The 27,818-nt window shown below is 62.6% G+C and overlaps 3 protein-coding genes across 5 annotated transcripts in view; 2 read left to right on the top strand and 1 right to left on the bottom strand.

The window, feature by feature from the left end:
• Nucleotides 1-854: 854 nt before the first annotated feature.
• Nucleotides 855-8,056, top strand: GBX1 (gastrulation brain homeobox 1). The gene is given in 4 exon segments (XM_075144494.1): nucleotides 855-938; nucleotides 940-1,021; nucleotides 1,024-1,644; nucleotides 7,240-8,056. Coding segments are annotated over 4 exon segments (1,308 nt in total). The 3' UTR covers nucleotides 7,761-8,056.
• Nucleotides 7,201-27,818, top strand: part of CDK5 (cyclin dependent kinase 5) — a 228,042-nt gene continuing 207,424 nt past the window's right edge. For both annotated transcript variants that reach the window (XM_075144496.1, XM_075144495.1), the window contains exon 1: nucleotides 7,201-7,205. The gene's annotated coding sequence lies outside the window, so the exon portion shown is untranslated. The remainder of the gene's footprint in view (nucleotides 7,206-27,818) is intronic.
• AGAP3 (ArfGAP with GTPase domain, ankyrin repeat and PH domain 3) overlaps nucleotides 16,320-27,818 on the bottom strand; it is a 152,345-nt gene continuing 140,846 nt past the window's right edge. For both annotated transcript variants that reach the window (XM_075144483.1, XM_075144482.1), the window contains exons 14-18: nucleotides 20,472-20,626; nucleotides 19,860-19,950; nucleotides 19,295-19,517; nucleotides 17,950-18,205; nucleotides 16,320-17,654 (exon numbers count right to left, since the gene is read on the bottom strand). In XM_075144483.1, coding sequence (XP_075000584.1) covers nucleotides 17,427-17,654; nucleotides 17,950-18,205; nucleotides 19,295-19,517; nucleotides 19,860-19,950; nucleotides 20,472-20,626 — 953 coding nt within the window. In that variant the 3' untranslated portion in view covers nucleotides 16,320-17,426. The remainder of the gene's footprint in view (nucleotides 17,655-17,949; nucleotides 18,206-19,294; nucleotides 19,518-19,859; nucleotides 19,951-20,471; nucleotides 20,627-27,818) is intronic.

The following is a 27,818-nucleotide window of genomic DNA, read 5'->3' as shown; positions in this document are numbered from 1 at the left end:
GGCAGGCTGCAGCCGCCCGGGCAGGCGCTCCCCCGGCGCCCCGGGCTGCGGCCCCCTCAGCCGGGTCTCCGCACCGCCTGCCTGGTCCTGCCCCGACGGAGCCGGGCACCGGGAGCCCCTCGCGGTGCACGGCGCCGAGGCCGCGGGAGAGCGGCAAGGGGGGCCGGGGAAGCCTTGTTCCCCGCTCGGGCCCCAGCCCCCCGTTCCCACTCTGGCCCGAGCGCGTCTCCGAGCGGCCCGGCAGCGCCCTCGCCCGCCCGTCCCACGGAGACCCCGCTCCGAGCCCGCCGCCGGGGCTCCGGGGCGCCGGCTCCGGGGCCTGGAAGGGGGCAGGTCGGACCCTGCCCGGCGGCCCCCCCCGCGCCCGGGACGGTGGCGGGCGGTCTTCTGGCATAGGACGGTGGCCCCGAAGCGGCGGGGCCGCGCCCGGCTGCCGGGCCCGGTCGGTGCCCGGCGAGGGCCGGTCCGTCGGGGCGCTCGAGCCCGCCCGGCGCCGGCGGTCCTGGGCTGCTCCCCGCCGGGCTCGGCCGTCGGGAGCCGTCAGGAGCGTCGGCCCAGGCCGGCTGCGGGAGGCGGTGGGGCCGGGGCGGAGCGGGCCCGGCTCACCCCGTCCGTCGTCCCGGGCCCGGGGGCGGCCCGAGGAAGGATGTGCCGAGCGGCACGGCCCCGTCCCGTCCCCACAAAAGCGCCCTTGTGCTGGCCCCGTAATTGCTAATCATCAATCACCATTAATAACAGCTGATGAGGCGGGAGGGGGAGGCGCCTTCCCAGGGGCCGGCCGCGCCGGGGGGAGCGGGAGCCTTGCCCCGCCGGAGCGGGCGCTGAAGGAGGAACTCGACCGTGATGTGCGGAAGATGGATGAGAGCAGAGGGCGACACCCCCGCCCGCCTCCCCTCCCCTCCCCTCCGCGGCCCGGCCCGGCCCCCCCGCGGCGGGGCGGGCGGGCGGGCGGCTCCGAGCGCGCCTCCACTCCGCCGCGCCGAGCCAGCGAGCGGGCGGGCGGGCGGCAGCTCTCGCCGGGCTCGGAGCCCACGGGAGGCGGCGGGCGCGGGCCGGGGCCGGGGCCGCGGCAGCGGCGGGGCCCGGCGGCGGCGGCGGCGGCGGCGGCGGCGGCGCGGCGAGTTGGCGGCGGCCCGAGCTCGCCGGAAAGTTGGTGCCGGCTGAGCCGGCGGCGCCCGCTCGCCATGCAGAGACCCAGCGGCCAGGGGACCGCCTTCTCCATCGACTCGCTCATCGGGACGCCGCCGCCGCGCTCCGGGCACCTGCTCTACACCGGGTACCCCATGTTCATGCCGTACCGGCCGCTGGTGCTGCCGCAGGCGCTGTCCCACGCGCCCCTGCAGTCGGGGCTGCCGCCGCTGGCGCCGCTGGCCTCCTTCGCCGGCCGCCTCACCAACACCTTCTGCGCCAGCCTGGGCCAGGCCGTGCCCTCCATGGTGGCGCTCACCACGGCCCTGCCCAGCTTCTCCGAGCCCCCCGACGGCTTCTACCCACCGCAGGAGCTGCCCCCGCCGCGCGCCAACCCCGACGCCGGCTGCCGGCGGGGCGCCGAGGGCCTGGAGGCGGAGGAGCTGACCCCGGGGCGCGACAAGGGGCCGCCCGAGCCGCCGCTGCACTTCCCGGACCCCTTCCCCGGCCTGGCAGGTAAGAGCGGCGTGGGCCAGCCCCGCGCGGTGGAGAGCAACTCGTCTGCGGCGAGGGCCGGCCCGCCTCGCCCGGGACTCCCGCGGCCCCGAGGGGCCCCGCGGCGGGCAGCGCCGCCCGTCCGGCCCCTGTCCGGGCTCTCCCCGCCGCCCCAGCGGCGGCTGTGGGCGGGCGGCACCGCGGGCCCCCGAGCTCGCCAGGACAGGAGCCGCGAAGCCGGGGGCGCTGGGGACCGGGGCGCGGCGGGCAGGACGGCGGGGCCGCGATGGGCCGTGGCGGCGGGACCGGCCCGCGGCCGCGCTCCCGCTCTGTCCCGTCGGGCCGGGCCGGTTCCCCTCCGTTCCGGGCCGGCTCCGCAGAGCCCGCAACTTTCGCGGGTGGGAGACAAACTCCGCTCGCCGCACCCGGGCCGCGGGGCGGGAGAGCCTCGAGAGCCGCCGGTCGGGGCGACCGCCCCGGCGGGGCACGGACCGCCCGGCGGGACGGGAGCGACGCGGGCCCCCGGAGCCGAGGCCGGCCCGGCGGCGCGGAGCTCTCCGAGGTCCTGGCACCCGGCCCGGGGCGAGCGAGGCGGAGGGCAGCGGGGCGCCGCGCCGTCCCGGGCCGCCGGACTGCGCGCAGCCCTTCCTGCCCGTCCCGGTCCCGGTTCCGGTCCGTGCAGCTGCGGCGCGGGGCTGCGCCTTGTCCCCGGCACGGTGCCGCGTCCCGGGCGGACCGCGGGGCTGGGGGCTCCCTCGCTCGCCCGCAGCCCGCCTCGTGCCGGGCCCCGCCGCCCTCCCGGCGTCGTCGTGCTGCGGCTCCCGGCGCGCCGAGCCCCTCCCGAGCCCGCGCCGCGCGGGGCAGCTCCCGCGCCCAGGCGGCCGCCCCGCTCCCCTTCGTCTCGGTCCGCCGCCCCGCGCTGCTGTGCCCGCGGCCTCGGCACCGGCTTTGCCCGACGGCGTGGGCAGGCAGCGGCTCCACTCCCAGGACCCCGCTCGGTGCTGCCGGGGGCGGCTCCCGCTGCCGTGGCGGGGCCGCGGGGCCCTCGCCTTTGTGAGCCGCAGCTGCTCCCCTGAGTGTGCAGGCATCAGCCTCGGTGACTTGTTGCTCTGTATTTCTCAGCCAGCTCCAGCTCTTGCTCTCTTCCACCTCAGCTCCTGCAGCACAGGGCTTGAGGTGTCCCTTCTGCAGCGAGACTGAGACAAACCAACTGCTGGCTTTCGCTGACGTGACCTGTCCCGAGAGCTGTGTCCCCTGGTCACCAGTGAGATCCACCTTTGTCTCACAGGCTTCCTGGCATGGGTGCGTGCTGAGCAGTCTCTGCTGCTTCTTGCAGTGCTTGGCTGTTTGTTCATCATCCTCCCTTTAACCTCTCCTGGGTAAGCTCGGGTCTTTTCCTTGCCCTGCCTTGTTCTTCCCTCAGAAGATTGTTTCCCTCACTCAGGTACCCCTTGAACCTCATCCCTCAGCAAGACAACTGGGGCGTTTTGCCTCCCCACTGCCTTTGTGGGTTATTGGGGCTTTGGTGCTCCCAGGCCGCTGTGCTGAGTCAAAAGCCCAGTGTGATCTCACTTTTGTTGTGAAAGTCTCCTCGGGGACAGAACTGCCCTGGCCAAAAGTAGCTGTCTGTATGACCACATCTTCCCAGTCTATGGGGAAATGAACTGCATTGTGCTTGAGCTCCCTCCATGGCTCCTCCACAGCTAAGCCCAACATGTCTTCTCCTTCCAGATAGAGGCCATTTCTGATATCGAGAAATCTCTAAGACTTGTCCTGTTGTGACTGGCTCATATGATGGAAGGAAATAGGTCTTGCTACCGCTGTTCATTCGCTGCTGCCTATTAGCTGTCTCTTAGTATTGTGCTTGCCCTGGAGCCGTGAAGGATGCTTGTCTTTCTGCACAAGCACGTGCCCATGTGGACCTGACTCTGTGAGCTGCTCTGCCCAGGCCCAAGAGGATTTGTCAGGCCAAATGTGCCCACCTTCTTCTTTACCTAATGTTTCTCCTGACTGTACCAGCCAAGGCCCTTGGAGATGGACAATAGGGTTTGTTTTACCAGCCATCTCAGATAAAAGCCAGGATGGTTGCTGTGGGCTTTTTCCACAATTAAGGAAGAGAAAGATGATTCGTATCAACAGGAGGCATCAAAAACTATCTATAACGCAGTTTGTACTAGCATCCTATCTGTGGCCTTGACCAAAAGCAATTGTCTGGAGAAGAGTAAGAGAGCACAACCTGTGCCATACTTTCTAAAATAATGCTTCCCTAGCATCCAACCACCTGCACTTTAGGGGCTTCCTGAGCCAGGTGTTGTTTCTGTATATTTAGTAACCTTTGACCAATTCCTTTTCTGTGACCTTATCTAGTCTCCGCTGGAGTCCACCAGAAAGGAGAGATAAACTTGGCATCAGCCACATCCTGGGGCAAGGTGTTCCACAGATCTCCCATCTGTAGAAGAACCCCGTGAAGAAGAAATGCCGCCTTTTGTCTGTTTTGCTGACATCAAGTGAATTATGCCCTAAAGTGACTATTTCTGTCCCTCGGCTCCATTAGTATCTCCATCGTGCAGGTGTCTATGGAGACAAGATCAGTTGCTTGCTGGATCAGCTAAAGGAATCAATGCTCTATTTTAGGGCCTCTCTCTGCATCTACTGTTTCAATCTTGCTTCCAGCTGTTGTCACACTTCTTGAGAGGGGAGAGGCATGTAGGGAAATTGGTGGTAAGAAGCAGCAAAGCTTGGAGTTTGATTTGTTGCTACAGCTGCAACAAAGAGTATGACCCCCAGCATAAAGGTACTCACACCCCCAGCTCTCCACACCTCTCCTGAGGGCACGTTTGTTCCTGAGCTGTAGAGGTTCTCCATCGAGATGCAGGCAGTGGTCCGAGACCCTCTCTTGGGTTGATGCAGGAACTGCACATTCAGTCAGGGACCGGGTGAAGTTTCATGTTGTTCCCTATGAACATAACAAAGAGCTCGTGTGCTTACCAACACAGGGCTCTTCTGGCTGTCACAACACCCATTCTTGATCCGGGTCCCCCTGATCCTGCTTGAATAACTGTCACCTGTGACACCCAACTCTCCTCACCATGCTTACCATATCCATAGTAAGATCAATGAACAGCTGGGACTTTGTGAAGAGCAAAGCAATGGGTCAATCCTATTCTTCGTCCACTGCCTTCTTGTTGATTTTTCAAAGTCACAATACTTTGCTTCATGACAGCTTCACTTCCCGTTCAAAGGCCTATGAAAGTCTCAGTATACCCTCCCACCAAATGGGTGGGTTCCCCTGCCTCCATTACTTCCTCGATGGGGACATACTAGGTGACTAACAGACCAAAATGCCAATTGTCTTTGTGAAAACCTCTGGTTTAGCCACTATCGTCATCTAGTTCTTACTGCAAACCCAGCCCTTGTATAAGACACAAATGTGAGTTATGTTAGTCTGCTAGAGACCATTTAAAATTCGGGGTCTGGTTAAGAGGAGTGTATCCAGAGATAGTACCTGTTTTACAAAGTGTCGTGTTGCAGTTGATAGCTCAGCCTTCTTCTAGTCTCTTGGGGCCCAGTCTGGGCCTTCAAGAGCAAACTGCCAGATCAGCACTGTTCGATAGTGTGGCTGCTGGGATGCCGTCCTCCATCGCTGGGGAAGGGCAGAGTCAGGGCAGGACCTATGAGTACTCTTGGTGAAGACACTGACATCCTCATAAGAGCTCTCTTACCTTGTCAGGCCTTGTGCTCCAACAGACAGAGGTGGCACACAGAAATGAAAGCTCTGCTTTTCTTCGGCAAAGTGCTTGCACGAGACTGCATTGGCAGCCAAAGTGCTCCATGCCACCTGCTGCTAATCCTCAGCCCCACAAGAACAAATTCTCTGGGTCTTTACTATACCCCCGTGCATATGGGAGATTTCTCCCCCCGCCCCTGACCCTGGTTACTGTCTGTTCTTCTGCAGCAGAATAGAGATGGAGGTGTTTCTTTCCCGCTGTATGAAGCAGGAAGAGCAGGCAGATGATTCCAGATCTCCAAAGCCACCCACCCACTCTCAGGAAGCCACAGACTTGCTGCAGGACCGGCAAGGGATGTGGGAGCTCCACAGCAGCCAGACTCCTAAGAACGGCTCCTGGGCTCAAGCAGTTTCTTGCAGTTGCTGCCCGTATATTTGCAACCTTCAGGCATCTGTGGGCTGTTCTACCTTTCCCACTGAGGTGAGGTGAGGTGAGGTGAGGTGAGCTGTCCGGAGATCCAGTGGCCCAGGGTGCACGTGCCAGTACCTGGACACTGCTTAGAAGCTTGGAGAGCTGCTGCTTCTTCTTTTGCATGTAGGATTATATTGAGAGTGGCAGTGCTTCATTTCCAGCTCCTTCCAGCAGCGATTCCTGCTCTTGGGTCAGACTTGGAGAGTTTGGTGGTCTTTTCTAGTCTCAGCATGACAGAAAAGCTTCTTCATCTGCTCGTGCATAACTGTGGGTCCTCTCCCTCCGTGACGTCTGGCCAGGAGCATCTTCTTGCTCGATCTCCTGTGAGGCCTTTGTTTGAGCCCTTCTACCAAGGAAGTGACTGGCGCCTCTTTCCTCCTCACTGTCTCCCACCCGTGTCCTCCCTTGCTCCACGGCTGTTTAATCATTCAGGCAGCAGTTTGGGACACAAGAAGCTGGAAAGAATAGCATTCATACCCCTTAACCCTATCAATATCCTTGCAGGCAAAGTAACAGAGGTGTCTGCAGTGGTTCAAGTGCTGCCTCCTGTCTGGGTGGCCTGGGATGAGGTCCTGTCTGTTGAACAATGTTGGCAGCCTCTAGCCTGCCCCTCTGCACAGACTGGTGGGGGGAGCTAAGCCCTGAGCATCAGCTGCCTAAGCCCCTTGCTCCCTGGCTGTGCAACTCTGCTGTAGTGCATCCTGGGGTTAGGGAGGGAGAGCTGGCAGCAGGACACCCCATGTCCTGCAGAGCCCTGCATAGAGGTTTGCTGGGCTGGAACTGGCTCAGGCTGCTGTGTTTCCAGGACAGTCCTCCAGCTCCTCTTGGCTGGCTTCTTTCTGGGTGAACAGCATCGATGGACTGATGCAGTGGGACGGGACAGAGGGAGGGCTGAGCTGAGGGGCAAGGTACAGACTTTCTTTCCGGATGCCCTGGAAGGGCTGCGGTGTGCTCTGCAGGAATGAGGCAGAGATGCTGCTACAGCTGGGTTGTGGGCTGGGGACGGCGGCAGCTGCTGTGGTGGCTCATACCCCAGGGTGTCTGCAGACGCGCCGGGTTTGTGGGTGCTGCCCCACAGAGCCGGCCAGGCTGCGGGCAGTGCGGAGCAGACCGCTGGGGTCTGGGACAACAGCAGCCGGCGCTGCCAGCTGTCCGGGCGCCCGCTGCCCGCAGCGGGGCCGAGCGCGCAGCCGGTGCCGGGGAAGCAGCTTCTCCCGCGGGAGGCAGCGCGGGCGGCCCCGGGGCTGCGGGAGGAGCTGCAGCCGAGCGCCCCCCCGCCGCGGAGGGGCTGCCGGGGGGGCGGGGGGAGCCTCGCGGGGCGCCGAGGCCGCGGCTCCGGGGGCTCCGTGGGGGACCCTCGGGCGGGGCGGGGGGCGGCGGGCCGCCCCGGCGGGCGCTGACGCTGTGTGCCCCGCAGACGGGAAGGCGTACAGCTCGGACGAGGAGAAGCTGGAGGTGAAGTCGGCGGCGACGCCGTGCAGCGAGCGGGAGGAGGAGAGCTCGGCGGGCGACAGCGAGGAGGAGCCCTTCCTGGACGGGGCGGCCGCCGCCGCGCTGGGCGCCAAGGGCAAGGGCAAGGGCGGCCCCGCGGCCGAGCAGGCCCCGCCGGGCTCCGGGGCCGGCAAGAGCCGCCGGCGGCGCACGGCCTTCACCAGCGAGCAGCTGCTGGAGCTGGAGAAGGAGTTCCACTGCAAGAAGTACCTGAGCCTGACGGAGCGCTCGCAGATCGCGCACGCCCTGAAGCTGAGCGAGGTGCAGGTGAAGATCTGGTTCCAGAACCGCCGCGCCAAGTGGAAACGCATCAAGGCGGGCAACGTGAGCAACCGCTCGGGCGAGCCCGTCCGCAACCCCAAGATCGTGGTGCCCATCCCGGTGCACGTCAACCGCTTCGCCGTGCGCAGCCAGCACCAGCAGATCGAGCAGGGCGCCCGGCCCTGAGCGCCGTCGGGGCTCCCGGACCCTGGGGCGGGCGGGCCGCCGGCAGCGGGGGGGCCCGACGCGGCGGGGGCGCGGCCCGGGCGCCCGCTCGCCCTCCTCTGTACATGTCCCTTATTTATTCCGTGTAAACTCTGTACATACGGCAGCGTGTCCGTCTGTCCGTGCCGCGGGGAGCGCGGGCCGCCTGGCCCCCACGGGCCCCGGCCGCCAGCCGCGCCGGGCCGGGGCCGGGGCCGCGCTGCCCGGGGGCGCCTGCCCATGTATAGCTGTGATTTCAATAAATTATTTTCTATGGAGCGAGGCGACCTTCTTCCGCGGTGCTGCCCGCCCGGCCGCGCTGCAGGGACGGGCGGCTGCGGCCAGCAGCGCCCCGCGGCCCCCGGCCCGGCGGGAGCAGAGACGGGGCAGGAATAGAGACGGGGGCAGGGGCAGAGACGGGCAGGGGCAGCGGGCGGCGGCGCCGACCCCGAGGGGCGGCCGCGGAGGCCGGGGAGGGCGTGCGGCCGGGGACGGCGGGAGGCTCTGGGGCTCGCCCGTCCCTCGGCCGGTGCCGGTACCGGGGCCCGCGGACCCGGCAGCTGCGCGGGGAGCAGCAGCAGTCGCCTTGCGGGCTCCATCGGGCCCGGTCCGGTGCCGGTGCTGAGACACGGGAGGGGGCAGAGAAGGGGAGGGGCTGGGAAGCGCCCGGAGGCATCCCCGGGTCCGCCCTCCCGCCAGCGTGTCGGTGGGCGGGCCGGGGCCGGGGGTCGGGGCCGGGGCCGTCCGTCCTCGCCCCCCACAGCCCCTGCCGCCGCAGCCTGCCCGAGGCCAGCAGCGCTCCCCTGGGGAGGGAGGGACATGTGCGCTGCCCCCGAACCCCCGACACGGCTGCATCCCCTGCCCTGCCCCGGGACAGCCGGCATCCCTGGTGCCCCAGGCCCTGGGGCAGGAGCGACCCTCCCCAGGAGATCCACTCCGCACGATGGCAGATTGCCACCCTCCCTGAAGGAAAAGCCCTGCCTGTCCCATGGGCCTCATGCCAGGACTTGGCCTTTGCTGGTCGTGGGGTGAGGAGAAGTTCGTGCCCAGAGCCCCCTTGGCCCCTGCCCGATGCAGGCAGGATGCCTGCCTGCTGTCCCCAGGGCTGCCCCGGCGCCCTGTGCCAGCTCTGCGCACGCTCAGTCCCATATGCCACCAACACATCTGAGGCCCAGTGACGCAATGCCCTACAGCTCTTCAGGGCTGCGCTGCCTGCTAGAAGAGTCCTGCCTTGAAGCCTTTCTTCCTCCCTCAGCCCCGAGGAGCACACCCCAGCCCATGGGGAATGAACGGGGAAATCCTCCTGCAGCTCAGGTGACTTATTGCCACTGAATCCCGGGGCAGTGCTGGCTGCCAGGGCTGCCTGTCCCATGGCTGGGCTGAGGGGAAGGTGAGGGTCTTGCCCTTCCTTGGAAACCTCAGCCTGTCTCACCAGTACCAGCTGCTGCTTCTCTTACCACGCTGCTGAGGCTCTGCAGCAGTGAGCAGGGCCAGGGTGGACCAGGCACTGCTGGCACCGACGCTGTGTCTCCTTGCCCCAGCCTGGAGCAGCTGCTGGGTCTCACTGCTCTGATGCGGGAGAGGGATTTCACACTTCCTGAGCAGGGGCTCACATCTAGGCCATCCAGACTGGAATAGTCTGCTCTTGAGAGCTATTGCATGAGATGCTGCTTCTGAAGCCAGGGGTATCTCAGATGACTGAACCCAACCCCAGAACCTGATGAAGATCCAGTTTTGCATGGGGCACAGCTGCATGTACAGTCCTGAGTCAACAGTGCAGAGGACCATGTGATTCCACCGCTAACTAGGTGTCCAGCCATGAAAACCTCTGTCGCTGGTTTCACGAACATCAGCCAGCCCAGCCCATGGGGCCGGGGAGCTCATGCATCTGTGCTGTAGTAACAACACCCATTGCAATCCCACCAGAGGTTCCTGGGCAGGGAGAAGGCTCTCTTGAAGGGTGTGGGACAAGGTGCCGCTGGGATGCCGATTGCTCTTAGGTTTGATACGGAGTTTGGGTCACGCAGGGTCCAGTTAGCTGTTTTCCTGGGAGGCACAGCTTGTAAGAGTGAACAACATCCCCGAAAGGCAGAGCCAACTTCACCTTCCTGGGTGCCTTCCCTGATGCCACAGCAAGAGCTGGCCCATCTCCATGCTGCCGGGGGGGGGAGTGCTCCCTCCCCATGGCCCTTCCCTCTTTGGCAGGTGCATTCTCTTAACCTGGAGTGTGGACCCCATGCTCAGCCTGCATAGTTGACTCCTCCTGCAGAGCCCTGTAGCCTCAGGGCACTGGTTGGTGGCTCTCCCTGCCCTGCGGCTGCTGGCTCCGGCTGGCCCGTGTGGGGACAGCCACCGCTCAGAGCAGAGCAACTGCTAGCACAAAGCTCTGCTCCTGGACGTCCCAGGTGGGTGCTTCTTTCCACGGAGATGTTCCCGAGAAGTTCTGCAGGATCCTTTCATGGCCTGGATTTCTCAGCACCTGCTGGGGCAGCAGAGCACAGCTGTATTCCTGCAGCCACGGCAGGACACTTTCTGCCTCTGTCCCCTGCACCACTGACCTAGAAGGGAGAAAGTGGCCTCAGGAACTGCCTGGCCTGGTGTTGCTCACAGCATCCCCAGCGTGGGTTTGGCCTGCTTAGGTAGCAACATCTGCTGGCATTCACTCTGGATCAGGGGAGGTAGGTGTCCTCTGGCAGCTGACCCCAGCTGTCCTCAGGGGAGCTGGCTCTTCCCTTCAACATGCAGTGGCAGAGCTGCCTGCACCTGCGAACCACAGCTCAGGTATTCCCTGCTTCTCTCTCCTCGGGTCTAGGTTGGTCTGAGGCAGAGAATGGTAACTTCTCTATGCCGCATGGCTGCAAAAGGGGGTAACATGCCATTTGCAGCAATTGCAATAGCTCCTACACGTGAACGGATGCATGTACAACTGGCCCAGCTGGGGTGGGGGGGGAGGGCAGGGGGAGGCAGGATAAAGCAATTGTGCAGCAATAAGCAGTGCTCTGTCACTATAAATGTGTCCACATGAGGGGTCTGTGCCACTGCAACCTAGCAGAGTGCAGCAGTACAAGATTAAGCACAGCACTCTGAAAAATGTCCAGAGCTCCAGGGTCGGGCCAGTGACATTGAAAGGAGTTAAATTTTATTTTAGGGTCCAAGAACCCCCTTATTCTCACTTGGCATTTCTAGCTGACACTGCGTTTTGGCATGTCCTGCCCCAGTGACAGCATTAGTTTATTGTGTTCTTAACCCATCATCCTCCCCCCGCCCTGTGCACGCCGTTGCCAACCTGAGCTCTGCGTGCAAAGCACCCCCACTCTGGCCACACGCTTGTTCATCGACTGCCCGTAGCCTGGACTGGAGAACTGAAGCTTTCAGCTTCTTGGAAGTTACTTGGTTTTTGGCTTTTTTTGTTGTTGCGTTAGATCAGTCCCAGAGCCAGTACACAATGCACCCTACAGACAGTTGTGTTAATGTAACTGCAAGTGCTGCAGAGAGGTGCAGCTCAGCCTGCTGCTGATGGCGGTGACAGACTCACTGCTGTCACCAGGGGTGTTGGAGAGAGCTGCAGAATAGCAGAGTGCTCCTTGCGCTGTGCAGAACAGCTCCCCTGTGAACCTCGTGCGTTGCAATGAGTCTGAGGCCTCCTGCGCAGCACAGAGCAAAGCGCCGCAACACACCAGTGACTGCAGTGAGTGGCACTGCCCGCACTGCACGAAGTGGCTACGGCACCTCCCCAAATAGGAGAGCTGCTGGGGCAGAGGGTGCAGCACGCCCCACAAGCTGGAGCTGTAGGTGCTGCATCATGTAGCCTGGGGTGGGTGGGAGGAGAGCAACAATGAAAAACTGGCGGTAAAGACAGACCCTGGCGTGACAGAGCCATGCAGACGGGAAGGGACCTCGGGAGGTCTCTGGTCCAACACCTGCTCAAAGCTGGTCCCATTAGATCAGGATGCGGAGGAACTTGTCCAGCTGACTTCAAGTATCTGCAAGGATGCCGATCCCACCTCTTCAGGCTCCTGTTCCAGTCTCTGAGCACCTTCCTAGTATTTTTTTTCTTTTTATCTAGTTGGAATTTCCCATGTGCCACCTTCTGTCTGTTGTCTTGTGTCCTGGAGTAGGAACTGGGGAGGGGAGGGACTCTTATGTGGATGCCCAAACGCGCACACTTGTGCACATGCATGCACACACACAGAATAGAAGATCGATACAGACGTAGACACATAGAGATAAGTATATAGATGGACATGCATTTATACATATGTTTATACATATGTGTTTATACATATATCCACATACATACATGCAAACAAGACGTATTTTGCTCTCATGAAGACAGTTTCATCATTTACAAGGGAATTCTCTCTACCCAGACCTGCCCGCTCATTTACCTGGGAACTGGTTCTTAAAGAACTAGGAAAGGAGTAGTGATTGCATCCCACAGTGATTGTATTTATTCACTCAGTGGTCCCCTCTCAGGAAAAGGTTTTCAGTGCAACAAAGCTGGTTCATAGCATTCTCTAACAATGGGCTTGTATGAAGATCTGATGGGCCACAACATAGTGCTGGTGCTACCGCTGTTCATTAGGTGGCCTCTCCAGGTCTTGCTCGGACGCTTAGCTGATCTGCTGGTGGCTCACAGAGCAGTTCCCCAGGAGGTCACACTGGGCTTTTTTTCCCAAAGCTGGTGTGCAGCAGGGGCTGTGATGGGCCCTCTGGCCCCGGGACGAGCAGACTGAGGCAGGGCAGAGAAATGCTGCACTGTGCTGTGCTGCCCTGTGGGGGAATCCGTCCTGCTGCGGGTTGTCTTCAGGGAGCAGCTCACCCTACTCCTGGCCTTGGTCAGGAGTGCCTGGCCAAGGTCTGGGGGCACGGCTGGCACCGCACGTGCCCACCCTGAAACAAGGGTGCACAGCCCTGTGTGAGGGTCAGTGCTCAAAGGAGCACACCCTTTGAAGCAAATTGTACTCTGCAGCATGGGAGTCATCACCGCAGGAATCCTGCGATGCAACGAACCTATACCTTGGTGGGGAGAAATTGGCTCTGACTGCAATGGGCAGGAGAGGAACAATCTCCCTTCCCACTGACCTGGCACCTGGGAAGGGTCATGAGCCCCCCCCGACCACCTCCAACTCCTTTACAGCCAGCTCCACAGCAGTTCAGGGTGCAGCTGCAGAGGGGATTCAGTAGCTGGTCTGGTCATGCTGCTGGCCTCAGCAGCAGAGCGCAAACTCCTGGTGGGTGCATCTTCAGTGTCAAAGGAGAACGACCCAAGACCTGAAAGAAGTTGTCAAGGGCATGCTGGAATTTGGGGTTGGGAGAAGAGACAGGCTGTAGCTGTGCTGCTGCCCACTCAGTGCTGGGCGAGTTATGACGCACTGCATGAGACTGCAGTGCTTGATGATCTCTGAAACCCTTCCCAAGCAGGGGGTCCCACCCCCCCGCCTGTGCTGACCTTGCGCAGCCTACCAGCTCGTGCCAGGGTCCTCAGCTGCCAGGCTGAATTCTCCTCCAGAGGGCTTTGTGAGGACCTGTGCGGCACTTCTGCGCCTACAGGCCAGATACCACGACGGGAAGGGGCATAGGGTGCAGGTGCTGTAGTGGAGCATATTAGTGACGTATCTTGGTGAGCACAGGCCAAGGGAGCTGGGACATTGGTCACACCTCTGCCCTCTCTGTCAAAGAGGCAGGGCTGGTTGGAAACACCGAAGTGCAGGGCAGTAGCATGATCTCTGCTCTGGCCATCTCTTGTAAAAGAACCTCTGGATGTACCCAGCGCGTGGCCCCAGCGGCCTCGGGGCTGGGTAGTACAGCCCCTTGCCATGGCTGCTCCCACCCACGTACCCCCCAGGGGCTGTGCCAGCTCAGGTAGGGCTGCGAGAGGGCCCATGGGGCTTTGTTTCTTGTGCCCCATGGGGCTTGTCCTGGTGTGCTCTGCTGTGCCCAGGCTCTCTGGGAAGCGTTGTAGACCTGTGGCATGGCTGGTTTCCAGCCTGGGGCTGTACACCGTGGATGTGCTGATGGCATGAGTCTGCATCCATTGCTCCTGCCCTGCAGCACCCACACCCTGCTGCAGCCACTGCTTCAGTTCAGTGGTGCGAGTGGTGCAGGCTGGCGGTGGCAGGGTCCTTATGGTGCTGCCAAGGAGCTGGTGCGGTCGTCGCTGCTGCTGAGGGCTGCATTGTGCAGGGACAGCCCCACTCTGCTGCTGCCCCGGCACGCTTCCGTGGCGTACAGAGCAGAGTGGAGGGTCTGCCTGTGCCCTCCCTGGCACCAGCCTAAACACGGACAGAGCAGCTCCTGCCCCTAAACACGGACACAGCAGCTCCTGCCTCAGCCCGTCCTGGCCCGGGACCACGCGAAGCCATGCGGGCCACTTCGGCACTGAGATGTGCTCGCACAGTGGGTTAATGCTGGGCTGGGGCAAGGCAGGGCAGGGCCCGAGTGCTGCTGCTGGGGCCCGGCCCCACTGCCGGATGGGGGCACGCTGTTTTTCTTAACGGGGACACTTGTTCAGCGCAGACCCCTTCCTGCAGGGGACGGGAACAGCGTGCCGCAGCCCAGAGGCTGCCCGCGGCAGGCGCAGGCCCTTGCGCTGGGGCAGCACACTGGTACGGGGTGGCAGCGCGGCCTCTCTTAAGGAAACCAGGGCCACTGCGGTGCCAGCAGCCCAGGATGGCCTTGCCTGCCTGCTCATGAGCTGGAGAAAAGGGCTTTTGTCTTGGCTCTTCGGGACCATGTCGGAGCACACCGGGGAGCTGCTGGTGCTCCCTTCCCCTGGACGCAAGCAGAGCGGCAGCCCCTGGATTCCCTGCACCCGTTTGCAAGATGCAGGCAACAGCAGGGCCCTGGGTCTGTCTCCACAGGGCTGTGCGCTGGCACTGGTGCCACCGCCCTGGCCAGGGCTGTGGGTGCCCCGGGGGGGGCTGCACATCCCCATGGGCACCGCGTGGCCCAGGAGGGGCTGCCCAGGGCCGTGCGGCCCCCGGGCTGTCCTCACGCAGCTCCTGTTGGCACGGCCGCTGCCCCCAGCCCCGACCCCGGGGCCGAGCCCGAAGGCGGAGTGCGGGGTCTGCCTGGAGACCCTGGCCCGGGGCTGGCTCTGGAGCTGGGTCCAGGCTGTGCTGCAGGCCAGGGGTGCCCCGACGGGCCAGGGCAGGGCTGGGATGGGAAGGGAGGCGCCGGGGCTGGGCCGGGCGGGATCCCACGCGGGAGATGATGTATGGGCAGATGTATCAGATCGCACAAGATAAACAAGCAGTGAATTTCATCAGGGCCCATCATGGCTTTAATTTGGCTGCCTAATGAGTCAGATCCAGCCGCGCAGATAAAAGTTGTCAGAGCCGCAGCCCTAATGAATTTCTTGCCACTTGTAATCAAGGCAGCTTGTCTGAGGGGGATGATTAATGGGCCCCAGAGGAGCTGCCGTCCCTCGGCTTCCATTCCCGCTAATGCAGTCGCCAGGAAATTAACCAAACCCAGCACCGGGCCGGGGCCGGGGCCGGCGCGGGGGCACCAATGTGCACGGCGCGGGGGAGAGGGACAGGGAGTGAGGGGCAGACGCGGGCACAGGCGGGGAGGGCTGGGACCGGGACGGGGACCGGGATGGCTTCCACGATACTGGCACACGCAGCTGGCATGCAAAGACAAGTTAAGGGGCTGCTGGAGGGGCTGGGGCCAAGCGCGGCAGCCCTCTGCCATGGGAGGGCACGGGGAGGAGGCAACGGGGGTCTGGAGGGGACTGCTGGGGGGTACCTGTGGCAGGTGGGGTGCCGGGGGGAGGGCGGGCTGTCTTGGCGACTCACTTCCTTGCAGCACCACCTGCTCGGGATCCCAGACCTGTGCCCAGTCCCAGCGCAGTGCCGAGCCTGGACCCAGGCACAGGAGGGGGGGGGTGCTGGAGCCCCAAACCAGCCCGGTGTGGCCTCGGGTGCAGCCAGCGGAGAACCGGCAGCGCTGGGGCCTTGCTCTGCCAAAAGCTGGGGGAAGCACGTGGGGTCAGGGATGGTAGAGCAGAGACCCACGGCTCCCTGCACTGCCCGGGGGGGCTGCCTAAACCTTGGGACCAGATGACGCCCAGTCTTCTGCAGCAATCTTTTTGCCACAGCAAACCACCCAGGCTCCTTGCTCGCGGGACAGCCCACCATTCCCTGCCCATCTCTGCCTTCCCCAGCTTCACACTCGCTCTGTTGTGCACAGGGCCCAGCTGGGCCCGGCACTTCTGAGCCAGCAGGTCCCCTGCCAGCGCACCCCTCTGCTGTGCCCATCTCTGATCCCAACAGAGCCGTGCATCGCTCTGGGGCTGTGTCCCAGCACTGTCCCACAGCACCCGGGCTGACACATCTCCCCTCCCCATCCCAGCACTCTGCCATGTCCACTGAGGAGCCCAGTTCAGCGCAGGTCTGCTGTTTCTAATGCCCTAGATGGAGGAGAAAGGGCTGCACGCCTGTCAGTCTGGGATGGAAACCCACCAGGCCCCGCAGTGCGGGCAAGAAGCAGCCCGGAAGCTGCACTGGAGGCCCAAAAGGCAGCACACGGGAAAGCTGGGCTGGCAGGAGGTGGGTTGCTTTATTGGCCTTTATCTCCTTGGCTGCAGATAACACACACAGGGCAACTCATGGCAAAGAAACAGTATATACAGAGTGTCCATATAAATATTTCCAATGTACATTTTATACACAAGTGACAGAGACGTTCCACAGCAGCGTCCAAAGCCTTGGGGTTCCAGCGCTCAGCTGCAGGCTTGGCCCAAAACCAAAGGGAGACGCTCATCTCCTCTCTCCTCTTGCTCAGCCGGAGACCAGCCCCGCCTGGGCAGCAGCGGGAGCCAGCAGGGATGCTCCGATGGAGACACTGTGTATGGCTTTGGGGCTTGAACCTGGAAGGACAGTGACTCTACAGACAGACAGACACAGCTGGGGACCGCAGGGCGACCATCCTCGTCCCCCCTCTAGGTCACCAGGGAGGCTGGAGGGGCTTTGTCCAGGGCTGCGTGGAGAGAAGCTCCCTTTGCATCAGCACGTGGGGAGCGGTACCAGCGAGGGGATCCCTCCCTGCACTGGCCAGGAGCAGAGAGGAGCACAGGGGTGCAGTGGAGAAACATGCACCTCCCACTGCCCCCCACCTCCCCACTGCACCAGGGGTGCACAGCGAGGCCGACACGGGAGGGAGGGCAGGAAGGAGCTGCCCAAACTGCCCTACTGTTTGGGAGAGCGGGTGCAGCAATCGCCCTCCCCCGTACCGGCTGTGCAGGGGAGGGCCACACACCTGAAACTGCCTCCAGCCCCTGTATTATCTACACGTGTGTGTGGCGGGGAGCACAGAGAAACTGCCTCTCCTCCCCCTGTACCGGTCATGAGGACGGGGTGTGCTGGAGCCCCCCAGCTCAGTGCCTATGAGGGACCCCTCTGCAAGCTGACAGCGCTGGGTCTGCACAGCCCCCCCCGCACCCCCAGCTGCAGAGTCCACAGGAACCGGCGCAGAGGAGCGGGCTGCTGGCTCCCCAGCCTCCTGCTGCCCAGAACAGGGGTCCTGGTGGGGGTGAGCACAGCGGGTGGCCCGGCTGTGCTGCGCTCAGACCCGCTCCTGTGGCTCTGGTCCCCCGGCAGGGCTGGAAGGCGGCCATGCGGTGAGCGGAGGGCCCGTGAGGAGCTAGACAGCGCTGGGGCTGGAGCTGAGCTCAGCTGGCACCACGGTGCAGGCGTTGTTGTTGGTGTTGGCGTTGCGGCGGGGCAGGCTGGGGGTCAGCGTGGTGACGGCACTGTCGCTGGGACATCCGTGCTGCAGCAGGATGTCGATGCACTCCTGGCTGCCGGCTCGCCGGGCGTAGGCCAGCGGGGTCAGGCCACGAGCGTCCCGGCTCTTCACGTCCACCCCGTACTGTGCGGGAGAGAAAGCAGCTGGTCAGGGGCACCCAGGTGCCATAAGGCCCATGGGCCCGGGGCTGGCGCAGCAAGAGCACCAGCAGAGGCAAGGGGCTCTGTGGCACTGGGGCGGGCAGGGAGTGGGAGATGGGAGGATGGGTAGGGCAGTGCCAGCGGGCCTGTGGGAGAACCCGTAGGAGGGGGATGGACGAGAGGTGTCCCAAAACCTGGGAGCGGGGAGGTGCTGCAGCGGGGAAGCACCGGGACAGGGCCAGAAGCACCACAGTGGAGGCTGCGGGGTCCTGCCTTACCCAGATGAGCAGTTGCGTGAAGACTACGTTGGCCATGGCGCAGGAGAGATGCAGTGCTGTGCGCCCATCTCCATCCCCGTAGGTCTCATTCACTTCCTCCTTGGTGCCATGGGCCAGGAGCGTCACCACGAGGCGCAGGTCATCCTCCACCACAGCCCGCAGCAGCTGCTGCCCCAGCGGGATGTCCGACTGGGGCAGCGGAGCCAGGAAGAGCTTCTGCTCGTACTTGGCCCGGATCCAGCGCTCCTTCTCCTCCCTGCCAGAAGGGACACTGTCACTGTCACAGGTGGGCCAACCTGCCTGGGCCCCACGTGCAAAGGGGCATGCGTACCAGCACTAAACGCACCCCGTGTTAGCAGTGCGTGTTTTCACACACAGGCATCCCTTGCATAGCCCCTGCTGCAGACCCCTCCCCTGCTGTGCCCCCCGCGCACACGGCTCTCACTGGGCTCTGTCACACTGCCCCGGACACATGCCCAGCACACGCTTGTCTCACGGCGCCTCCTTATAGCTCCCTACGTACACTGTGCGCTTACGTCCACGCATGTACAGCAGCAGAGTCCCGCACCCAGACCCCACACCTGTCACTGCAAAGGGACACCCGCACCTCCGTGCTAGTGCCCTGCACACTCTCCTGCGTGCCCGTTACGCGGCAGTCGGGGCCCGTCTCTGTCCCGTGCTTGTGTGTGGGCCATGGCCAGCGGCAAGAAAAGGTTAGCTGCTGCACGCGACAGCCCAGTGCCACGGGAGGCACGTTATCACTGCTGCCGTCTCGCCTGGTGCAAACAAAGGCTGCGGCAGCGTCCGTCCCGCCTGGGGCTGCGGGGCCGGGCGGATCGATGTGTGCCGTGCCGCCGCTATCTGCTGCCATTCTATCCATCTGCATCTGGCGGGCGGCCATCAATGCCCCGCGCGGAGCATGCTCACTCCCGCCGCCCCCTGACCTGCTCTTATCCGTTGATAAGCCGCAGAATGGGCTCTTGTTGGGATGAGTGACAGGAGAGTCGCTCCGATAGGGATAGACAAGGGCCTGAAAGGGACGCACCCTTGAGACCTGAACGACGCTGCCAAGCCGTCTCTGTTAACCCCTTCTGCTTTGCAGCCAGCCATGGCTCCAGCAGTCACCGCATGGCCATGGCCAGCCATGAAGCCCTGCTGGCCCACCAGGACAGTGGGACAGGGCCTCCAGTGCCTGAAGAGCAGGCAGGACCCCGGACACTGGAGTACCTTGAGGATTCCTGCCCACCTCGCTGGCTGGCTGGCTGGCTGCTCCCAATCTCCTGTGGTGCCCTCAAGCCTCCTGCTGTGGTTGAGGAGCATCTCTGCAGTCCCTCATCTCCCTTACCGACTGCTCTCGGGGGTGGGCTTGGGGTAGCCTTCCACCGCTCCTTCCCAGACAGCGTTGGCCAGGGCGTTGCCGATGGCCGTCATGACCATGAGAAGCTCACTCGGCCAGTCGTCCAGGTCCAAGGAGCGCACACGGGACAGGTGGGTGCCCAGGTTGCGATGGATCCCGGAGCACTCAATGCACATGAGGGAGCCCAGGTTCAGACTTGCCCAGTCCGGATCTGAGGGCAGCAAGATCAGTGCGGGAGGGTTAATACCAGCACGGACTCACCAGCCTGTCTCCTGTGACCCAGGAGACCCACACTTGCAGGCACCTGCCCACCAGGTCCCTTCCAAGCCCTGTGCCCCAGCAGCACAGAGAGGCAAGGACTGGTCAGTAAGGGGTCGTGGACCAGTGTGGCAGGTGGGTCAGCCCCCCATCCCTGACGAACGGGTCCACTGCCGGAGAGGAGGAGACAGCCCCACAGAGCAGGTCCCTTTGGGGTAAGGGAGGAGGTGGCTGGGGCGGAGTTCCGCTGCCCTCCCCGGGCGAGCGGCCCCACCTCCCAGTGCAGATTTCTTACTTGGTGCATCGCAGTCCACACAGAAGCTGTTCCCACGTGCGGTGCGGACGGCCTGCATGGCCTGTGCGTCGCTCTGGCTGCCCAGCCGAGCCTGAAACAAAACGCACAGGAACCCCCTTTACTGAGGGCCAACTGCCCCGCCACGTGTCCTCTCATCAGCACCCCAAGAGCCCATCGGGGAGCCGCCAGCACCTTGCTCCAGCGGGCACCCCGCAGGTTCTGCTGCAGGAGGGGTGCCCAGCACGGGGCTCAGAGAAGGGGGTCCGCAGGGAACACCGATTCGTAGCCAGGTGTGCGCCGGGGGAGCAAAAAGGCCGAGCTGTCCAAGGAGGGAGCGGACAGCGCAGGATCCAGCCCTGGCAGGGTGCAGAGAGCTCCGTGGGGCCGGAGCCAGGCTGGGGAGAGGACAGGGAGCTCAGAGAGGTGACAGGAAACCCGGGGGAGCAGCACAGTCCCAGGGACGGGGTTCAGCCCTGACTGGGAGCAGAGGGATCAGTACAGGATCCAGCCTGGACGGAGAGGGAAGCCTGGGGGTGCAGGCAAAGGGACGGCTGCAGCAAAGCAGATGCCAGAGAGGAGGGAACAAAGCAGAACTCAGCCGAGGCCTCTTACCTTATTTTTGCTGCTCTCACAGCCCTGCAGGCTGGCCAGGATCTGGCTCTCGATGGCCTGGACCCAAAGCTCTCGCTCCTCTGACGTTGAGGCCTCAAAGAGCCACGTCTGGCCCGTCAGGGACACGATAATGAACTCAAATGGCTCATCTGGTTCTGGAAAAGAAAGGTATGCCACGACATGGGTCAGGGAAGGCGGGGGTCTGCCGGCCTCGCAGGGCGTGAGCACACAGACAGGTCCCTGTGGGCCACCGCTGTGCCCGCACACGGGCAGGACCGCTGGCAGCAGTGGTCCTGGGGGGCTGGGACAGGGAAGCGCGGGCAGAGAGCGCCTGCAGGGAGGAACCAGAGCTCTGCGCCAGCCTGTCCCTCCTGCTGCTCGCACAGCGCCCGGTGTGCCAGCTCCACTACCGAGGGCTTGCCCTTCTTCTGCACAGAAACACCCGCAGCCTCGTTCCCCAACCACCTTGGGCCGGGAAACCCAGGAGGCTGCGGCACCGGACCCCTGGAAGCTGCTTGCGCCCTGCTCTCCATGCCCTGCATGTCCCACCCTCAGAGAAAGCTGCTGACCTCTTGAGCAGTGGGATCAGCTCCCCCGCAGAGCTGGTGCCCCCAGGAGCCCACAGAGTGCTCGGTGCCTGCCGAAGAGTGGCTTTTTGTCCTGGTTTCAGCTGGGATAGAGTTCATTTTCTTCCTAGTAGCTGCTATATTGCTGTGTTTTGGATTTAGTATGAGAATAAAGTTGACACCCTGATGTTCTAGTTGCTGCTAAGTAGTGCTTACACTAAATCAAGGACTTTTCAGCTTCTCATGCTCTACCGACTGAGAAGGCTGGAGATACGCAAGAAGCTGGGAGGGGGCACAGCTGACCCAAACTGGCCAAAGGGATATCCCATACCATATGACATCACGCTCAGTATATAAACTAGGGGAAAGCTGGCCAGGGGCCGCTGCTCAGGGACTGGCTGGGCATCGGTTGGCAGGTGATGAGCAACTGCATCGTGCATCACTTGCGTTGTACATTCTTTTATTATTATTATTACTATTTTATTTTATTTCAATTATTAAACTGTTCTTATCTCAAGCCACGAGTTTTCTCACTTTTCCTCTTCCGATTCTCTCCCCCATCCCACTGTGGGGGGGATCGAGCGAGCGGCTGTGTGGTGCTCAGTTGCCAGCTGGGGTTAAACCGTGGCATTTTAGAGGGACAGAGCCAAGCACACTGAATCGGGAGATGCAAGGGAGGCCCTGCGGTGGGCTCACAGGCAGCTCTTCACAGTCCTGTGCATCAAGAAGGGGCTTCAGAGCCAGCTGAGGAGCGCAGCAGAGCGGGGATCCCGCTCGGGAAGCCCTCGGTGCCTGGGCGCTCCACGGACCCACACAGCAGGGCACAGCTGCTGTTTTCCCACAGAGAAGCACTAAGTCACAGCGACCGGGTAGGAGCTACGAAGAGGCAAGAGTGATGCCATTCTCGGCTTTGGCACCTCTCAGTGCCCTGCTGGGCAGGCGGCCTCTGGCTCCCAAACCTGGGAAGCTGGTGGCCATGGGGGTCCCTGGAAGCTGGCAAGCAGAGCTGCTTCTATGAGGCGCGTGGACAACAGCCAGGAGGGCAGCAGGCAGGGCAGCAAGGAGGGCAGCAGAGATGGCAGCAGGGAGGGCAGCAGAGATGGCAGCAGGGAGGGCAGCAGGGAGGGCAGCAGGGAGGGCAGCAAGGAGGGCAGCAGGAAGGGCAGCAGGGAGGGCAGCAGGCAGGGCAGCAGAGATGGCAGCAGGGAGGGCAGCAGGGAGGGCAGCAGAGATGGCAGCAGGGAGGGCAGCAGAGATGGCAGCAGGGAGGGCAGCAGGGAGGGCAGCAGAGATGGCAGCAGGGAGGGCAGCAGGGAGGGCAGCAGGGAGGGCAGCAGAGATGGCAGCAGGAAGGGCAGCAGGAAGGGCAGCAGAGATGGCAGCAAGGAGGGCAGCAGAGATGGCAGCAGGAAGGGCAGCAGAGATGGCAGCAAGGAGGGCAGCAGAGATGGCAGCAGGGAGGGCAGCAGGGAGGGCAGCAGGGAGGGCAGCAGAGATGGGAGCAGGAGGGGCAGCAGGGAGGGCAGCAGAGATGGCAGCAGGGAGGGCAGCAGAGATGGCAGCAGGAAGGGCAGCAGAGATGGCAGCAAGGAGGGCAGCAGAGATGGCAGCAAGGAGGGCAGCAGAGATGGCAGCAGGGAGGGCAGCAGGGAGGGCAGCAGGGAGGGCAGCAGAGATGGGAGCAGGAGGGGCAGCAGGGAGGGCAGCAGAGATGGCAGCAGGGAGGGCAGCAGAGATGGCAGCAAGGAGGGCAGCAGGGAGGGCAGCAGGAAGGGCAGCAGAGATGGCAGCAGAGATGGCAGCAGGAAGGGCAGCAGGAAGGGCAGCAGAGATGGCAGCAGGGAGGGCAGCAGAGATGGCAGCAGGGAGGGCAGCAGGGATGGACACGTGCAGGACAAAGTGCCGAAGAGGGCAGGGCCAGGCGACCTGCTCCTCAGCCGCTCCTCTGCACAGCACCGGCATCTGCACCCTGCAACCACCCCAGAAGATGCAACCTCACTATTAAAGCACTTCTCTGTCTGTGAAACACATGGGGACCAATTCCTGACTTTCTGCCTTCAGGGAAGATAGTTTTGGTGGGCGCCAAGGGTTGCTCAGACCGCCAGGCACTTAGAGGCTGGGTACAAATGGAAGCGTTAGCATCCCTACAAACGCACGCTGCCTGGCGGGGTTCCAGGGAGGCTCTCAGAGCACAGGCACCTCTGCGCTGGGTGGCAGAGCCAGCAGCAGAGAGACGGGGGACAGTGAAAACGCGTGAAAGCACCTCAGGCCCCCTGGGCCTAAGAAAACGGCCCCAAAACAACCAAGAGCCTGCCGAAAAGCAAGGCTTAAAACGTGGTCTCCCCCTCTGGCTGCTGCTCGGATTGCTGGAACACCCTCCCCTCCCAGCCTGGGCTGCTGGGGCTGGGCTCTGCCCCGCCAGCCCCTGCCAGGGGCTGCGCCCAGTGGGCACACGGGCCTCAGATTTACATGGGGTGCCCTGCCTCAGCTTTGCACCCAAGCACCAGCATTTACCTTTTATTGCCAACTTCAGTAGTTAGTGCAGTAAATGACTTAACTAAGCGGGGCCTGAATGGAATGACTAATAAACGTTATGTCACAGCACACGCTTCAGCTCATAGCAAAATGATTTGTAATTACCTAATTAGCGTTATGCAAATAACACCCTCATCTCCATAATGTGCCTTCCCAGCTCTCTATTAAAAGCAGGGAGTCAACTGCACAGCTCCAGAGACAGCGAGGAGGCCGCGGGGCCCAGCCTGGCCCGCAGCAAGGCAAAGCTGTGCTGGCCTCCAGCCTGGCAGGGTCCGCGCCTGCCGGGGCGGACGCGGGGAGGTGAGCGGAGGGGGTCCGGAGGGGATCCCCTCCTGCCCGACTGCCCCCTCAAGCTGTGGCCGGAGGAGTCTCTTACTGCGGAAGGAAGCAGCAGGAGGGCAACGACTGAGGAACCTGCTGCAGCCTGCAGCACCCCAGCAGAGCTAAGGGACGGGGCAGAGGCCACCAGCCGGGTCCCACCAAGGGCACGGCCAACCTCAGCTGCTGCTGGGCTGCCTGGCACCGGCTGAGCGGCTGTGTCCACAAACACTCTCAGAAAATGGGTGCAGCCACGGGAAGTCTCCTCGAGGGAAGTCAGCTCTGACGGGGTGGCGGGAGAGCACAGCCCTTCCTCCCTTGCAAGTGCTCTTCCCAGGCTCTCGCTTCCTTCGGAGGCACCACCTGCATTAACAAGTGCCGGGCACAGCACCCAACCCTCTCTCTCCTTCCATCATGCACAGCTGCTTACCCCAGGACAACCCGGGGTAAAATGCTGCTCCTGCTACTGTGCCATGCTGGAGAGCGTCATGCCACTCACAGCAGGCTCAGGATCTTGCATTTCATGGGGGTTAAAAGTGTGAGCGACATCTGGTTGGAAAGATGCCCGCCCTTTGCCACTGCTGAGAGCACTCCATGCTGTGTCCTGCACAGATCCCAGCCGCAGCCATGGGGACTTGGAGAGTATCAGCGCTGATGAAATGGACTGGTGCAGGAATGCAAGGCTTGGTCTCCACACCAGCAGACCCTCGAGAGGATCAAATGACTCCAGGATGAAGGGCTCTCCAGGTGAAGCGCCAACTGGCCTGCCTTTCCCAGATAGGAAGGGGAGGCTGTTTCACTCATTTCACCCTGGAATCAGCTTGGGACTCTTCCTCTGGGGAAAGATGTCTGCGACTGCCTTTCTCCTGCTGGGAATGAGAAACTCGGGGGCACCAGGAGGAGGGCAAGACTGCAGGGTGCTGGCAGGCAGTCACACTGCTGGACCCTTCCCCTCTCTGTCATGCACTTGCCTAACCGGGACATCAAGCTCGCCCAGCACTTTGCCCTCTCCTCCAGCATTCAGCCACAGAAGAGACCCCACAGCCCCAGCTCTGGGGAGCTCCCTGAAGGCAACGTGCCTCCTACCCTAAGGACGTTTGCTGTGGAGGCTCCGAGGACACTAAATGCCAGCTCAAAAACAAGAGTCTTGGAAAATGTACAGCTGGTAACTTCTGAATACTGGGAGAAGAAATAACCAGACAACAGCCAGGCTAATAGCCACTGCCTCCTCGGCTCGCTAGCACCACCCTTTGTGAGCACTGCCGTACCCTGGACACGGGCCGGGAGCACCCAACCACTGATGGCAGCCAGCAGTCAGGCGAAACGGGAACCTGCTACCACAGCGCTCAGCTGGACCTCCCCAGCCCCTGCTCAGCTCCAGCCCACTCAGGAGCCAGCAGCTGCCCCCACCTCCTCCACTGTCCCAACCCGTGACTGGGATCTGCAGTCCAAGGACTTGAGTGCTCCAGCTATTCTCAGAGCCGGTTCCTTCTACCTCTGCGGGAGGCTGCAGGAGAGCAAGGATCAGGCCCCTGGCAGCTGCAGGATCGATTGCTGCCCAGGGCAAATCATTAACAGCCAGGAAGGAAAGAGCGGCATTTCTTCCTGGGACAGTAACTGCCCAAGTGCTTGAGGGAGCGTTTGCAGTTCCCAGATCTTGGATCGGGCCACACGGTTGGAGCAGCGACCGACAAAGCCACTCCTGGGGCACTCCGATTTATCGGAATGGGCTCTATTCTCCTTAAATCTCTCCCGTCCTTGGTTGTGTGTTGCAGAGCCCAGGCCAGCCACCTTGACCTGGGCAGTACCGGATGCGCTCAAGTGCTCTCCGCTGCTGAGCCGCTTCTGCTGCCACCGAAACAGCAGCAAGCAGGTCGGCACAGTCCCCAGGACTCGGTGAGGATTCCTGCTACGGGCTCACACGACTCCATCATCCTCGTTCCTTTCTCTCGCTTGCTCAGTGCCTCCCCACCCCACATGCAGGCAGAACCCCAGCCCAAGCCTTCCTGTGCCAGTACGCTTCCCAGCAGAGACGAGGCGGCAAACGCCTGCCCTGCAGCGCCTGCCTGCCCAGGGCTCCCGCGCGGGGCTCGCTGCTGCTCCTCGGAGGCACAGCCCCTCTGCCTCTGTGCTGCGCTGGGTGGGGGGTACTGTGCGTCTCCCAGGCCTCTCCTCGCCAAGGAGGGCCAGGCGGCTCCCTGCTGCCGGGGTCCCTGCTGGGCTGCCCACACCCGACTATGGGCAACGGCCAGATTTCTGGGGCTCCAACCCCACTCGGACAGACTTTCCCACCGCCACAGCTCAGGGGCATCCCAGAGCCCGGGGGCTGCCCGGTCCCAGCCCTGGCAGCGGTCCCAGTCAGACCAAAGCCCCAGCACCGGCTTTGCAAGCCGCAGGACTTCCATTCCCCTTCCTCCTTTGTGCCTCACAGATTCCAGCTTTACTCCGAACAAAGGGCCTGTTGCTCTCAGCAGAGCCCGGGAAGAGCTAACAAAGGACGACAGCTTTTCTTCCACACTAAGGCTTCTTTCGCAAGCAAAATCACTACCTCTCTTTCCCTGCAGCAATGCAGGACGGCACTGCATGGCCAGACCTCTCTGGGGGCTTGAGCGCGGCGTGGCTACGGCAGGAGAGCGGGGAGCTGCAGGATCACACGCAGGGTTTGGCAGAGCTGGGAAGGGAGTCAGGGACTCAGAGCGGCTTCCAACGGTGTGCAGACCCAGCTTCTGGCATGGTCTGGGACAAGTTCCTGAGCTCCCTGCGGGGCTCGTACAAGTTGAATCAGACACAAGTCACAGCTTTAGGGAAAGTATGAGGCTTTCTCAGATTTTTGTGGGGAGAGGCACAGACTTCTGATGCGGCAGGGGCATTTCTGGCCAGATGAAAGGGTAGCACAAAGCAGATGACAGGCAGGATTCGGACTACCTCTGTTGAAGCACAGTTGGCAGAACGCCCTTCTCTGCACCACGCACAGGGCATAGTCTCCTTCCCGGTGGCCAGGGTGGCCAGAAGAGCCCCAGATCTCGCCAGCTCAGACTCGACAGGGCTAAGGTCCTGGAGGAAGCTGCTCCTACAGAAGTGGGGAGCCCTTTCCAGCCACCTCGGGGTAGAGGGGCTATCCCAGGGCCAGAAGGCAAAGCCCATCTCCCTGGCCCCGCGGCTGCTTGCAGGCATGCTGGTGGGAGTCCATTATGCCAGCTCCATTAGAATTAGTGGGCAGTGGAAATGAACGCGCTTGTCTCTCTCTCTCTTGATGATTTTTTGATGATGTTTTAAAGACTGAGCTCCGTGAAGAGTTGCTGAGCAGAGTTCGGTGCGAGCCGGCTCTGCTAATGGGCGTTAACCCCATGACCCAGCTCCAACGCCGCCCAGCAACGAGTGCTCCAAATGAGAGCAAAATTAGCGAGGGCACTGCACAGTGGCCGGGACGGGCCAGGGCCGAGCGGCTCTCAGACCTGACCAGCAACTGAGTCACCAAGCTGAGTGGGCTTGAGGACTTCTGCAGCAACCGCAGCGAGGTGATCAGCCCTCGTGGAGTTACCCCTCACCAGCCTGCTGTGCCTGAGGGGGGAAGCCAGCATCTCCTCAGGGCCAGCAGCTGAGCACCACAGGACTGGTAAGAAATGGGGAAACGGAGACATCCTGCATGCCCTGCCAGGAACCAGCACAAAGAGGAAGGAAGAGGGTAAGGGAAGAGCCCCACCAAGAAACCAGAGTGGGACAGAGCTCCGCTGCCCAAAGGTGCCCTAGAGCCGAGATGCCCAGCAGACCGGTGCATCTGTCACTGTCACCTGCAGAAGCAGCAGGGGATGTTGGAGAGGAGAAGCAGCATGGGGGGAAAGGGAAGCAGTGCAATCCCGGGAGTGTTGCCCTACAGCTCGTGCCAAGGCCCTTCTCTCTGCTCTCAGAGGGAGGAGATACAGCTCTG

This window comes from Calonectris borealis, chromosome 2 (assembly GCF_964195595.1).
Source record: "Calonectris borealis chromosome 2, bCalBor7.hap1.2, whole genome shotgun sequence".
NCBI classification, from domain to species: Eukaryota; Metazoa; Chordata; class Aves; order Procellariiformes; family Procellariidae; genus Calonectris; species Calonectris borealis.
Note: the sequence above shows the minus strand (reverse complement) of the source record. Positions and strands in the feature narration are given on the sequence as shown.